This window comes from Carassius gibelio, chromosome B6, assembly GCF_023724105.1.
Source record: "Carassius gibelio isolate Cgi1373 ecotype wild population from Czech Republic chromosome B6, carGib1.2-hapl.c, whole genome shotgun sequence".
NCBI classification, from domain to species: Eukaryota; Metazoa; Chordata; class Actinopteri; order Cypriniformes; family Cyprinidae; genus Carassius; species Carassius gibelio.
The window spans coordinates 15360513-15376368 of NC_068401.1; the positions used below are offsets into that span (position 1 = coordinate 15360513).

The window sequence follows — 15856 nt, forward strand, 5'->3', positions numbered from 1 at the left end:
GTGATCGATGTAAAGCAACAGAGGGCTCTCTATAGCATCTGTTCTGGTTTTGTCCTAAACTGTTTGGTTTTTGGAGTAATATTTTTAACTTTTTTTTTTCAAAGGTTTTACAAATCATGTGACAATGTTCAGCACACTGCTGTTTTGAAATGCGCATCACTTCATAACACTTACTGTTTCGCACGCCACAGCGGTACACGGTGTACTTCATTCAGTATGCAGTTTGCTAGTATTCCCCCTCTAAAATAATTCCTGGTGATACTCACAATCATCCCATGCAGAGGAAGCTGCCCGTGAACTTTGAACTGATTGGTTGCAGTCACCCCTTTGCTTGTGTACAGCAGCATGTCTGAAAACTGCATGGAGAAGGTTTTGGTTAACACAGAGAGAAGTTCAAATCAAAACCGCCAAATAAGAATAAAAGTTCAGTCTTACGAGAAAAAACATCCTTTGCTGCAGACCCTTTTTGGTGAGCTTGTAGAGGCAACCTTCCCTGATAAATTCCTGGAGAAGAAGCAGGGCGAAAAAATGAACTGGATAGCAGACAAAATTAATTGTACTTTAACATGTTTATCCCACAACACTTAATGACTTTAATTAATTATAGCAGCAAACTGCAAATCCAATTTCCTTGTTTTTCTGGAACTCTTCATTTTGTAAGACGCTCATATGCAAGGCTGAATCAATGACGTCTATTGTGTTCCTTCCAAGCTCTAACCACTACATTACTATCATCCTGCCAGCGGCGTACCACAAATCTTTAGGCAGAGAAATGAGACGAAGAATCCCATGACAATGAGTGTTTGTACAGAGGTTAAATAACTTTTCCAGTGAAGAATATTGCTGTTATTTTGGGTATTATAACCCTCTTTTAAATACGTTTCTCGATAATTTGTCTATCTCAGATTAATCTTTTATCTTACAGATTTCTGCCACATAAAATGTGTAAATCTAGCAATGCAGAGTTAGATTTTATACTACTTGGCAAAATACCATGACCAGAGTATAACTGTCTCATAACTGGAAGGAGATATTTTGGATGCCAGTTCATCCACCCACTTTGAGGAACCAAAATAAAAATACAAATGTACAAGGTAACAACTCACTCTTCCCGGAGCCGTGAGGTTCTCAATGCCAATCAGATCCCTCTGAAGTTCTGTCAGCTTCTGGAAGTTCTCCAGTCGAATCAGACTGCTCTGCAGCTGAGCAGCAATCTCTGCAACTTCTTTCAGAGCCTCTGCAAAAATGCAACGTGTATGTTCATTATCACGCTCAGATAAAGAAGAAAATAAATCAACTGATATTTAGCTGGTAGCATGCTTACCTTTGCAGTCATCGTAGTCTCTGTGCTGGGGGGCGTAATGCTTACACAGACGCTCCAGGATGAGTTTGTAGTGCATGAGTCTCTGGATGGGCTTCAGCAGGAAAGTGTTGAGGGGCAGGTAGCACACCTTCTGCAGCTCAAACTCCTTATACACCGTCTCCAGCTTCTTCACACGCTTTGTGGCTTTCTCAAGCTCTGTTAACACCTCATCATGCTTCTGCAGATAGCCTGTGAACTCCTGAGATGAATGATGGATGATCTGAATACTTGCACCAATAATCAAATTAAAATTCAAGTCGTTCTCGCTTGTAGAACTGAACTATAACCTCACCTTCAGAGCACACATGTTGTGCAGCATAACATCTCCAATTCGTTGGTAATCTCCTTTTACGTGAGCGTTAGAGCGACCCTCCCTGTGAACATGTGAAAATGATCAACGGCTGAGACAAAACAGGATTTCCGTAATAAATCCTTTGAGGCAAAAACCGAGCGAGAACAGCAAGAATTGGACCTTGAAATAAACAGAGACCAAATTTGTGTTGCTAAAAAACTAGTATTAATTATCAATCATACAATAGAAGGCATATAGTAGATTGCATACAACAATTTTTTTGTTGATGTTGATAATTTACAGGCCTTCGAAATTTGTGTATCAATATAATGGAGCAGGCTTTATATATATATAAATATAAAAATTACAATTATTTAACACTCTCATATGCAAAACAAGTTAGGATTTGATAAATAAGAGCTGGTACCAGAGAGCCAGCCTTTGGTCAATCTCTTTGAGAAAGCCTCTGTGGAACTCATAGATGGGGTCAATGTTGGAGAACAGGAGGGTCATGAGACCCTCAGGCATCGCGTTTTCTTTAATCACTGCACTGCGGAACCACTGAGGACACACGCACACAACAATGTGATGAGACACAGTTCAAAGCCAAAAAGACTGTCTAAATTTAACCTCAAAAGATCATCCACACAGCTAAGTGACACCACACAGGAAACATTGCACAGACAAGCCTCCCACACTAACAGCTCTGCTCACCACTGTGATGACCTCCAGATCCTTCAGGTACGTCCGCTCTGTTGTCAGAATCTCTTTAGCAATGAAGTAGGCTTTGTCGGTGGGATATCTCTGGAAATAAAAGCACACTTAAAACCACTCAAAGATAAGCGGATTTAAGCTCTCGAAACACTATTTAATTTGGCAAGTTAATTGATCTATTTTATGTTCTATGAAATTAATATGGAATGTAGAACATGAAGAGTTAATGCAGAACACAGAAACAAGAACTTAACTTTGAAATTAATAACCAACTTAGAACTTATATGTAGACCTAGAACCAAGAATTTATCTATAAAATTCAGCTTTTCAGTATTTAGTATTACTTTCAGTTACTTAGAACTTCATGCAAAACCCAGAAATGAATAGAAAAACTAATGTAGAAGACAACCTTGAATACACAACCTAGAATTTATGCAAGTTAACTGTCAGCATGGTTCAGAAATTAGAAGTTAAAAGTGCAGAATTTCTCTTAGGAATTCATGTAAAACTTCAAACATAGAGGTTAATATAAAAATGCATGTAGAAGTTAGCCAAGAACACACTGTCAAACTCACACCAAACCTAAAATTGAACTTAATAGGTTAATCTAGAACAGTGGTTTTCAACCTGTGGTCCGCGGCCCACTGGTATTGCAGGTGGGCAGCCAATTATTTTCTGTTCATTTCCAGTCCATTCTAGGGCTGTGCGATTAAAAGAAAACGTCCTAAAATCACGATTTGAGCGTGCGCGATTTCTAAATCGCTTTATAACACAATTTTCCGCGGCCCTGACCTCCCGTATCCGATCCCATCAGAATGCATTGCGCCTAGCGCGAGAACAGAGACTGGGCATATGCCTAACTCCAGGTTCACACACTGTCTGTGATGCGCCTTTTTTCTGAGCCAATGATGACGGATCAGAGCGTTCTCACTGCGGTAAAAGGCTAGAAATAAAAACGTGCGAAAATAATTCATGTCTAACACATGAGCATAGAGTGAATTTGTTAGTGAACAGGATGCAGTTTAAGTGAGAGGAGACACATTTTAAGTGTGCACACTCTCTCCTCGCAAAGCAGTGTGTATCTGAGCAAGCACGACTGGTTTTGTGACAGAGCAAAGGAAATCTGCTGCGAACAGAGAGATTCGCACTCGTGCATTATTTTAATGTGCTTTCGCGTTATATTTATGCGCTCTCACTGCTGACCGCATACACATACTGTATACACACTGCAAACACCTGAGGCACCGCTACAATTAATGAGCTCTATAGCTCTATGAACAATGCATGGCAAAAAATAAAAAAAAGTCCCTGTATACAGGAATTTTTTTGTTTTTTTGCGCCACAAGTCTATACATTTTTTTACATCTTCACTATAGTGATAATTTTGACTTATGTCTGTTCTAGAGATGTTACAACTTTTTGATAAAGCTCTGATTGGTTTTCTTTTGGAAATATGTTTCAAATTAATCCTGAATGCATTTATGAATTGCAAAATTGATCAAAAAAATCGTGATAGTTTTTTTTTTTTTTTTTTGTCCACAGCCCTAGTTTATTCAATAAATATAGTTTAAAATCTAGCTTCTGAGTACTAAGTTATTAACCCAACAATAGCAGGGTCAGTTAATTTTTTTGAAGTGGGCCGCACAAACATGTGTTTGGTTGTGTGGGCCGTGAGTTGAAAAAGGTTGGGAACCACTGATCTAGAACCTTTAACTTATAACACAGAACATAGTGGCTAGAAATTAAAGTGAGACATAAAATCCACAGGTTAACATTGAAACTAATGTAAAAATTTCACTTACAAGTTTAACATAAAACATATAATGTAAGGTAGAACCTAAAACTCTTTTTAACCTAACTTCAATTAACTTGGAAATATTTCATGTAATTTTTCTAAATGCTATTACATATTTAAAATGTCAATGTCTGATAAGTCTATAAAAGTTGAGGTGGGGGCCAGGGGGTTATTTTAGGTTGGCTGTGCACACCAAGGTTAGCAAAAAGTTATAAAGCTTCTTAATCAACCCTAAAATCAAAGGGTCATCGTCGTAACCTACAATCTAGCAAATCCCATCAAAGACCACGCAAGCCAAATGATTCGCTCTCATTTCTTCAAACTTAATCAAATCCGAGGATGCCCTGAGCTGGGCTTCAACAGAAAACATTTTGAACTCTTTTTCTGCCTGGGCAGGTTGGCATGCGATCAGTGTACCTTCCTCCTGCCCTCTTCGTCTTCCTCTAGTCTGGTAGTTCCCACCTCATTCAAGATGGGGCTCTGCAGGGGTGAAGGCGCCTGGCCGGGAAGACTGAGAGTGGACATCTGGAAAGAGGGCGACAGGCACAGAGGACCCTCGATGTTGAAGGGAGAGGGCAGTGGGCTGTCAGTGGCAGAGTCTAGGAGATAAAACAACAAAGGAAGAACATTAATACTGTTGAAACAACAACAACAACAATAATAATAATATTATAAATGTAAATAGTTTAGATGTTTATCAAATTTTATTATATATATATAATTTTTATGAAAAAAATATAATAGTAAATCAAATGTTTAGGAGCTTATTAAAATTAAATAATTAAAAAATATTGTAATTTAAATACTAAAAAAACTACTACTGCTAATAAAATGTTTAAATAGTAATCACTTCGCATTAAATGCACCTTGCACTTATGCAATAGAAACCACTCATTTATGCATTTAGAAACGGTTAATGCAATAAGTATGTCTTTATTTTTTTTTATTAAATCAGATGATTCTGTGGTTTTAAATGGTGATTTAAAATGCATGTAATAACATGGCAAAAAAAAAAAGTCAAAACCAATTCTGCAACAGCAATTCTGACAAAGCAGACAATAAAAAACTATTTTACCACATGCTATGACCTGAAAAGCAATGAACGTTTAAACCACACCTACTGTATATAAAAAGGGATAAATACAAGAAGGTGGAAATGGTTTCAGCTCACGAGGGAAAACAAGAATGTAGAGGCTGGGCATAAACAAGGAACTGTAGATAGAAAAAGGTGGCTTTACGACCCGGAAATAATTCCTGCAGAGGATTATCAGCGATACTGCTGGGCTGGTGAGCCGGCAGTGGTTTACAGTTTAACTGGAGTGTCCCAGCAGGGATGACATAAGAGAAGAGGGGAGGGAGAGAAGGGGTCCGGAGCCGGGGTTTGGCAGCCAGCCTGAACAAACACACACTAGAACGAGGCTGTGGAATGTAGCATAAGGAGTGTGTCTGAAACTCTAAAACAACAGACAGACTCATGCTAGATTGGGTTTACTTTCACAGTTGGTAACGAATCTATTGGTTGTTCATTAGAGTTATAAACTATAGATGATACATGTGTATCAACACTGTTTAACAGAAACGTTTTGTTAATACACAACATGCATTCTGAATTATTCACAAATAGTATCAACAATTGGTAAGAAATGATCTGTTAAAACAAATATAATGATTAGATACAAAGCACAGGATTTATTTCACTTTATTTAAAAAGGTATGACTTTAAGATACTTAACTTATCGGTTAAGCACAGATAATGAAGACCAGTGTTTTTATTTTTAACTAAAACTAAACGTGCTAAAATATTTTTCAGCTATTAAAATAAAGTAAAAAAGAAAGTTGCCTCGGCAACTGACTGAAATGTTTACGTAATAAAATTACTAAAATAAAAAAATGAAAGAACAAATGAAACTTACAAATAAAATGAAACATTTCTAAAACAATATAAATTCAAAATATTAATGCTTTTATAGTATAATAATTAACACTAAAATAACATTGATTACATTTGTACTGAATTCCTACACTGAACACTGATGAGCCAAAAAGGAATCAACATAGTGGGCAAATGGACATCTGATAAGGGCTCAGCATTAGCACTGTTTACAAATTCAGCTTATTTCCTGATGGCTAGAACGGTATTTGCAACCATGTTCACTTAAGATTTTACAAGCTAAAATGGATAAAGTTACTTGAATTAGCAACAAAAGACCAGCACATTACACAAAAGTGAATTGATCCTTGATTTACTGAGCATTCCCTTATTTGTAACATTTGTACCTATAGGTAAAGGATTCAAAATGACAAATTCTCTACAACTAGTTTTAGCATTGCTCCCACTTTCCTGCCCATCGCCTCATGTTTCCTCTAGTATTTTAGTTCAACCACAAACTCAGAAAAAAGATGATAAATAGGTGGCTCAAGATGTTGTTGACACTGGCACTGATCCATGCCATTGAGAACAGCTCCTTAAATATAGAACTAATCAAAATAACACTGCAAACCACAAATCCTGAAAAACCCATTAAGGTCACATCCTCATAAAAAAAGAATTCCAGTAGTTTTAAGAAAACTGTATTAGGTTTTAATGAACACCATATTATAGTTGCAGTAGGTAAGGTATGGACACAGGTTATTACAGGGGATAATGTAGTTTCTGTTTTTAACGTCATTTGCTGCACTTAAATAATTTTTAAAAGGGTCCAAAAAAAGCCTGAAATCCCAGTCACCCAAAAGTGTTTTTTTTTGTTTTTTTTTAAAGGGAAAATATGTAATGCACACACACAAGTACACCATTTTCACACTAGTACATTAAGGACCTTGTATTTATTTAGCTCTTAATTTCAGAATTAAAAATGAAGAATGTTATACTGAGGAAGCACAAAGAAAAGCACAAGGAAGGTAAAGAAAGGCAAATCTGGTCAGGTTCTCTTTTGTCATCAGATCCCACTAGGAATACCTCTTTTTATTGTATTAAAAACATACTTAAATGTTGTTTCTTTTGCAGTTTTTCGATTCATTGTTACTTAAATTTGTGAATTGATAGCATTTATATTTGAAATAATTTGAACATTTACATTAAAAGCCTAAAAAAAAAAAAAAAAACCTATGCAAAAAACATATGTGTGTGTGCGCAATGTAGATTGTTACAAATACCAAAAAAGTAATATTACTTTGAGATGCCAATGAATGTTTTTCCCTACCATAACATTTCTTATAAGAAACACTTAAACAGCCACATTGAGAAAAAAAAAATTAAAAAAACAAAACATTTTTGTGCCAATATTTAAAGTGTGCATGTCAACCAACCAGAACACATCACTAGCTTAAAAAAAAAAATAATAATAATAATCCGGGAGCAAAAATAAATGGTGACCTTCAATACTTACTATGGAGTGTATCTACTATTTAAAGAGAGTGTATTGTGTATTTTGAAATATACCTAAACTACTAGGATGTGTTGGGCGAGTGCTAAAAATGGTTCATAGCTATACATTAGAATAATCATGATCCGTAATACAGAAAAACTCTTCAGGGACAACAGTGTGATATTAATAAACACTGATAGAGCACACTGTGATTATATATTAGTCCACACTCAAAAACAGTCCTGTAACTGGCACACATTCACAATCTGAGATACTGACGTGTTTGACAGAAATAAGACATATTTGAGCTAAATAAAAATTGGTTTCTTAAAAAAAAATAAAGCTGCTTTGTGTGTCAAATGGACAGTGCAATCTAAACCACAACAGCTCTCAAAAAGCAAATAGTTTACTATGATTGATATGAGAGAAGATGACTAGACCAGGAACATTATGGGTTTCCATTAGTGCAGGCTTTGTGAAGCTGAGTTAAAGTAAAAACAGTTTCTGAATTAAAGTATTATTTAGTTTTTTAAAAAATGGTTAATTTGTACTTCACTGGTGACGTTATAAAGTAGATTTGGCAACACTTAATAATAATAATAACGGTCAATACAAGGAGAAAGTCAAAGTCATGTCCATGGCTCCTGATGTGAAGTAAGCACCGTTGGATGGCCAAATGGTGCCTTGCCCAGAGTTTAAGAGCAGCCCAGGCCTGCCCTCGCTTGTGGGAGTAGAGAGAGGCTCCAGTAGTTTAAAACCATAGGATGCAAATGAAGATTAAATGGGCCATCTTTCGCTTGCTCTCAAAATGACAATGAGAATGGATTCTTATGGGTATTAATACTAAAATGGTTGTTGTTTACTACAAAATAGTTCACCTTAGTTGCAAATGGAACAATTGACTTTAGTTATGTTTAGTTACCATTATATTCACCACTTTGACAGGAGATACTGGGTGGAGAAAGCAAATGTAATCAATTTTAATCATTAAATGGGACTGAAAGAAAGGCAAAGGACAGAAGAGCCTGAGTCACACAGTGAAGTAAAGCAGAGTGATATGGCAGGATATTAAATGGGATTTCAAGAAAGGAAGAGGAAATGACACAAACTCTCATCTTGAGCTCACAGAACTCAATGTACTCATGGCACACAGACAGAGTTATTCACTCCAGACCCCAGAACAGAAACCCAAGGTATTTATGAGGTCTGGATGTCATACAAAAACACAACTGCACGGAGCTGGTGTTACCTATTAAGGCTCTGTATAATAGTTTGCATCATTAGGAGTGTCGCTTATATAATGCATTAAGTGAGGCATTAACGGCAATTAAAGATCAAGTTCATCCTTGAAAAGAGACACCCAAAGGTAATAAGGACAGACAAAAGAAGTGTTTTGAAAGCAAACCTGCAGTACTTGTAGAATAGACCACTGCAAGAACACAGTGGATACACAAAAGTGACACAGAAAAGACAATACTTCAACAAATTATGTTACCTGAATCATTTCCAAAAAGCTATTTGATAAATGGCAGAAAGTCCACCAATTTATATAAATCAAATACAAGGCACAAGCAAATAGCTCCTAAACTTAAGGTGAGAAATGTACACTACATTCATAGAAATGTGCCAAAACTTGATGTACTGTTAATGATGGAAACATTTGACTTTTTCAAACCGTTATCGGGGTCCACTGACTGTCAGGTCCAAATGTTCCTACGAGCATGAGGTTAGGATTCAAGCTCTAGACTACATTCAATTTCTTAGCTGTTGTATTGACAGCACATTACAATACTCGAGTTGAACCACTTACATTCTTCAAATGGAAAGTAAAAAGCTACGCTACTGTTCAAAATTCTGGGGTCCGTGAGTTTTTTTTATAGAAATGAATACCTTTATTTTACACAGGCACATTAACCTTGATGAAAAGTGATGGTGAAGACATGCATGTTACAAAAGACTTCTATTTCAAATGCTGTTCTTATCAGCTTTGATCATTCAAAATTAACGAATTACGCAAGTAGCACAACTGTTCACAATTTTGACAATAAAAAATGTTTCAAGCACTAAATTATATAAGATATATAATAAATGTATATTAAAATAGAAATAATTATTTTACATTATAATAATGCCACAATTTTACTGTATCTTTGATCAAATAAATTCTGCCTCATAGACACAATAGACAAAAAGCATTCAAATAAATCTTACTGACCCCAATCTTTTGAACTTGAGTGTCTATGTTTAGTGTTTATTTATGTGCAGACCATGGGATAATGACTTCAATAGTCTGCAATAAAAAATAATTTATAATAAGAAAATGTATATCTACACTGGAAAGCAACATGCACATATCCAAACAAAGTTAAAAAAAGGTCAAAATACTAATTCGCAAATGGCTCAAATTTGATACCAAAAAAAGTGTTTTTGTTATGCATACATGCAACAATGACCAATCTGTGTCTGTAGCTGTGAATTTAAATGCAGTCATGTAGACCAATCAGAATAGCTGAGACGCAATGCATGTCTGACAGGTAAACAGCAGGGGGCAGAGTGGAGCGCCTAACTCTAAAACAACAAAAACAATAACTGCTCAAATTTGCTCTTAGCAGCAATGGCTGTCGGGTCCACTGCTAATTAAATCCCAGCCCTGAGTAGAGTGGTTCATTACTGGAATAGACTCGTGCAGTTATCCTGATACAAAAGTACCTTCATAGATGCATGTAAAGTTTATCTTTATAATGTACAGTATATTTTCTCCTTATTCATTAAATTAGTTTTCCTCTTCAGACAATTCAGTTCAGCCGTTGAATAAATATTTGCTTTGAAATATCAATGTTGAACTCGCTTTAGGACTCAATGAGGTCAAAACATTTACAGTAAAAGGAATGAAAATATATACCGATTTTTAAAAAATAAAATTCAGCAAATTTTATTAGATTTCCATTAGATTGCTTTTAAATGTTGGATTTTATTTTACTACACTTTTTTATTTTTATAGCGTGATATTTCAGAATAATACTTGCTATTCACTCCGAAAAGTCTGAGGGATGTTTTCCACGAGCCTGGCGTACTGGATGTTTAATAATTTTCTGGATTTAAATCTAGTAAAATATTATTATTATTATTATTATTATTAATATAATCTTATAGGTAATGCATGCAGCCATTATCACATTTCTCCTGCATGTCATACAGCCCTAACATGGCCACTTTTTTTTTTTAAAGGTCACAGCGCAACTTTAGTTTGCAGCCATCAAGACAACTAAGATTAAATGTTAATGGATAAAGAGGGATTTAACTATATATAAACTGAAAAATGAAAATGAATCTTAAAAAACGCTTAAAAATGCTTTCTGTCCTAAAAGAACTGACAGCACATCATTCAAAAACAATAAAAAAAGAGAATGAATTAACACCAGAGAGAGAGAGAGAGAGAGGAAGTACACTGGAAAGGGGACGTGAGAAAAAAAGTGGTAGATTAAAGCGCTAACAGGAGGTGTCAAGATTATAAGTACTGATTCGATCAAGATAAAGTGGACAATTAAGTGCATGGTTATGTTCTGCATTAAAAACCAATAACTGCTGCCGTTTAATGGGGTCGTGCTACATTTTAAAATGGGTGGTGCCTGGTGGGGGCTCCCCAATGCCTAGAGCCCTGAGATTTTGGCATTCCAGCAGGAAGCTGTCTAAATCCGTCCCGCTCACAAGTGGATTGCTAAAGAAGAGGTTCTGATCTGGAGGCAGACCTCCATCAGACCCCCAGTCGGAGTCGGAATCGGAGCTGCCGTCAGCCGAGCCCTCTGTGGTTGTGGGCGGATAGCTGAGCTGCTCCAGCTGCTCCACCAGATCATTGAACTGCATGGCCGAGCTGTCTTCGGAACGCACGGAATATGCAGGGAAGTTAACCATCGAGCTCGCCTCGGATAGGTTCTCAGAACCAGGCAGACGTAGGGAGGATGAGGAGTCGGGACCTCCGAAACCGAGCGAGAGCGAGTCGCCAACAGAACCTAGTGGAAGGTTATCCAGCGAGCTACACTCGGAGCGGTTGTTGACCAGAGAACTGGTCTCGGATCGGCCGAATGCACTTTCAGGGAACGCGTCAGCATTGCCTTTGAGGTCCTCGATGCCGAGAGCGTATGTAGCGGGCTGAACGGAGACTCCATCACCATATTCAAACCTCTCAGGAATCTCTTCGTCAAACCCGTAACAGTAGGCCTCCGCACCGCCAGCGTAAAACGAAATTTCAGCCGGATCGTCATCGATGTACTCTTCGCTAACATGCAGCTGCGTGCAGGATACCGGGATCTGGTACGACATTTGTCGAACGCGCATTAACTCTGCCTCAAACGCTTCAGGTGTGAGGCAGCCCGTTTTGGCCGCACTCACCCCTACTCGCTCGCTATCCTCATTGCCATTTTGGGAGGGCCGTACACCAGGGGAACTACTCTCTACACACACAAACGAGGGGCCGCAGTCTCCTGCTGCCTGGCTATGAGTGGCACCTGGGAAGGCGTAGGTGGACTGGGAGTTAGTCTTGATGGAGTCCTGCTGCATTGGGCTGGGGGCTCTGGCGGGCTGCTGTGTCTGCTGGAGATGCACAGGCTGGTTCGGGGTCTCCATCCGCATGGGTGAGCTGGGGGCATGCAGGGAGTGGAAGGAGGCGGTGACAGAGGAAGGAGGTACTGGAGACCTTAGACTGTCGTTAAAACACAGATTCTGAAACAGATGGGTAAGGTAAAGAGAGAGGATGAAAACAGAAAGTCAGTTGTTGGTATTGACAGTCGAAAGTTTGGCTGTGTCCCTGATCTAAGACTCTACTCACCTGTTTTGGCACACCAGAAGCCAAGGAACGTGTCGACATGCGAATCTTACTGTTCCTCCTGTAAACACAGCATAATCAGTGCAAAGACAAACAAGCACCACCACAACAGGTTTAACAAAGATGGTCCAGTATACAGTATAAAACTGATTTGAGGTGAAACTTTGAAAGAAATATTTACCTCTGGTAAGGAGTTCTTCTCATCCCGCTGTCCCTCACGTACTCAACAAGCTGCTTCTGCGTCCTCCCACTGTCACAGATACACAATGCTTTTTAACAAACCAAGTAAAAGCTACAATTTGTAATCACAATATTCTTTTAAAAAATCTGGGATATACACTAATTTTAAAGAGTATGGGGTTGGTGAGACGTTTAAATGTTTCTGTTCAGTACATTTCTGAGGTTTATATTTGTTGATCTGCATGCATTTATTTATGCCCCATTATTTGTTCCTATAGTTTGCGGTCTTATTCCGTCGTCAGTCATTAATGCCATTTGTAGAACCAATTCTGGATTCACATTTCATACACATATACATTTTTATGCTCACCAAGTCAGAAATGTGAAAACTTAAAATAACTTTTCTATTTGAATATAATATTAATTAAAAATATGATTTAGTCCTGTGGAAAAAAAAGTTGCATTTAAGAACATTTCTTCTTATTATTATTAATCTTGAACAGTTGTGCTCCTAATACAGCATATTTGTGGAAACCATGATAACCCCCACCCCCTCCCCCCCAAGGATAATAGAAAGTTTAAAATATATTTTTTACAGATATTACCCAATCGTACGTTACTGTAATTGCACTGATAGTAATTATGAAACTTTGTTACCGAAAAAAATGATTTTGTGACGAACATTACTGAAAGATTTGTGAAGATTAAGGTTTCCTCTGACTGATTTAACTAGTAAGTCTGTTACAGTGATTGCGCTGTGTTTGTTTTTGCTTGGAACACACAAGGACAGTCTGGAAAGACAAGGACAGTTCTTAGAAATACTAAGAACCAGCACGAAGAAGCAGAACAGGAAACACTACCATGACCACAACAGAAAAACAGATTTAAACATGTCTCCCACATCAATATAATCACACCTGTATCTGAAGGAGGATCCTCTGCTGAAGAAGACGGCTTTGGTTTTGGGCTGAGGCTGATCTAACAGACGGAAAAACGAGTGATGCTCCACACAGTTCTTCCAGAAGATCTTACACTGATCTCGACTGCCCATTAGAAACTCCAGCGTATCCTGATGAGGACCCTGTGAAACGAGAGGTTGATCGGTCACTGAGAAAAGACTGAACTTAAGAACTTCCATCTCAGATGAAAGGCAACGAGAGGAAGCATATGGTTTTGATTCGTGGCGCTTCATGCAACTGATCCCGACAGAATAACAAACGTCAGCCTGAATACATTTAAAATGTTTACACGGGGTAAGAGACGGATGGCCTCATCCAACCAAGCTCCTGAGCTTGGACATTTTACTTCTACACTTGGGTCCGCAGACTGATTTCACAGCATTGTATTTCTCCCAAATTGTCTATTGTGTTGGACTTATGTATTATGTAATGGTCTTTCTTGTCATATTAGACTACATTCTGTCCCCTTTGAATTTAGGCAGTGTGTCTACATCTACATATTTGTAAATATATTATATATTGTTATTTAATATTATTATATAAACTTGATACCCACATGAACTTCTGGGTGCAATTTAATTAAAAATCGTTTCCTCTTGAAACTCAGCTTTCGAATTTTAGACCAGTTGAAGGTGTTAATTTTGGTATGGCCCTGAAAAAAAGAAAGAAAAAAGACACATTAAAAAACAAACCTATATAAATGTGTGATCACACATCATTTGGTTTTTATATGAATCTGGTGCAATAATAATGTGTTAAAATTCACTAATAATTTGACTAAAATAAAGAACACTATGAAAATCAATTCTATTCAGTGAGATAAAGTAGAGCATGTACCTGAAACACCTGCAGGCCCATGTGTGCGACAGCCAGGTTGATCTTGGTGCCTTCTCGGTCAGCGGCGGGATGAAAGCGCACCCCGTACATCTCCAGTTTACGAGCGATCTCCAGAACCTGGAAATCTGTTTCTGCTGGGGTCTGCCCACTACAGAAGAGGAAGCAAAGACAAATAACGTAGAAAATATTTAACAAAGTGAAACACAGTACTAAAGCAAAAAGAATTCAAAGGAAAATGGGGAGTGGTAAACCATATTTTGTAGCCTAGAATAACATTTTATAGCAGGTTTTAAACTTTTACATAATCCCACAATTTAAAAGACAAACATCTTCTCTACACTCACTTTATGATAACATCATTAAAACATGTTTCCCATGCATTTATCAATTCTCCAAACCATTATATTTCATATTATATTATATTACAAAGGGTTGGGGTCAGTAAGACTTTATGATGAAGCAAGTCTGAAAAAAAGCTGAATTTTGTCACATGATCCTTTTCTTATTGTTAGCAATGCTGAAAACAAGTGATTGCTTAATAGATTTGTTGAAACCAATATACATTAATGTGCAAAATTCTTAGGCCCCTAGTATTTTCACCTACAAAAAATAGTTTTAAGTCAGTTATTTCTATGTTTTGCTGTAGTGTGTCAGTAGAGATCTGATCTCAACATCATCAGTCTGTCTGGAATGACAAAGAAACAGAACAAACTGACACAGACTATATCGACATCTCCATGATTCAAGAGATCTACCTGCAAAGCTACCTGAAAAACAAAGCGAAAGTGCACCTAGGACAATTTTTTTTTTAAAGCATAGTGTGGTCACACTTAATGTTGATTTAATTTAGTTAAGTTAATAGAAGTTAATTAATACAATTCATTTATGGCATTATTTTTGAAGGCATCCTCACTTTACAGCATTTTTACACAAGTGCCTTAAACTTTTAACAGTACTGTAGCTTTGCAGGATTCTTGAAGTGTTTTGGAGACACTGCCACAGTTATTCTGAGTCTGAGTCTGTCTCAGTTTGTTCTGTTTCTTCATGTCATTCCAGACAGACTGATGATGATGGTGAGTTCAGATCTCTGTGTGGAGCACTGGCTGTTGTCAGACGCCTTGTGCAAACAAAACTCTCACTAAATTATTACAATTAATGGCAAAAATAATGTTTGAAATATAAACTGATATTTACTACTGACACACTACAGCAAAAGATAAAAAGAACTGACTTAAAACCATTTTTGGTTGGTGAAAATACTAGTGGCCTGAGACTTTTGCACAGTAATATATTTTAATATTTTTATTTATATAAAATATATTTTTGTTTTATAAAAATAAATAAATAAATAAATACAAATCACATTTGATGCATCCTTGCTGAATAAAAGTCTGAACTTATTAAAAAAAAAAAAAATTATATATATATATATATATATATATATATATATATATATATATATATATATATATATATATATATATATATATATATATATATATATATATATATATATTTTTTTTTTTTTT

The 15856-nt window shown here is 36.8% G+C and overlaps 1 protein-coding gene across 5 annotated transcripts in view; it reads right to left on the minus strand.

Annotated features, from left to right (window-relative positions):
* The window catches only part of farp2 (FERM, RhoGEF and pleckstrin domain protein 2), a 53194-nt gene that overhangs the window by 9077 nt on the left and 28261 nt on the right, over window positions 1–15856 (minus strand). For 3 of the 5 annotated variants that reach the window (XM_052558528.1, XM_052558529.1, XM_052558527.1), the window contains exons 8-21: window positions 14328–14475; window positions 14047–14142; window positions 13449–13612; window positions 12533–12601; window positions 12355–12412; window positions 12035–12248; window positions 4582–4763; window positions 2370–2459; window positions 2083–2216; window positions 1656–1737; window positions 1325–1562; window positions 1107–1237; window positions 436–504; window positions 267–356 (exon numbers count right to left, since the gene is read on the minus strand). In XM_052558528.1, coding sequence (XP_052414488.1) covers window positions 267–356; window positions 436–504; window positions 1107–1237; window positions 1325–1562; window positions 1656–1737; window positions 2083–2216; window positions 2370–2459; window positions 4582–4763; window positions 12035–12248; window positions 12355–12412; window positions 12533–12601; window positions 13449–13612; window positions 14047–14142; window positions 14328–14475 — 1765 coding nt within the window. The remainder of the gene's footprint in view (window positions 1–266; window positions 357–435; window positions 505–1106; window positions 1238–1324; window positions 1563–1655; window positions 1738–2082; window positions 2217–2369; window positions 2460–4581; window positions 4764–12034; window positions 12249–12354; window positions 12413–12532; window positions 12602–13448; window positions 13613–14046; window positions 14143–14327; window positions 14476–15856) is intronic. The other 2 variants (XM_052558531.1, XM_052558530.1) reach the window with 1 other exon arrangement.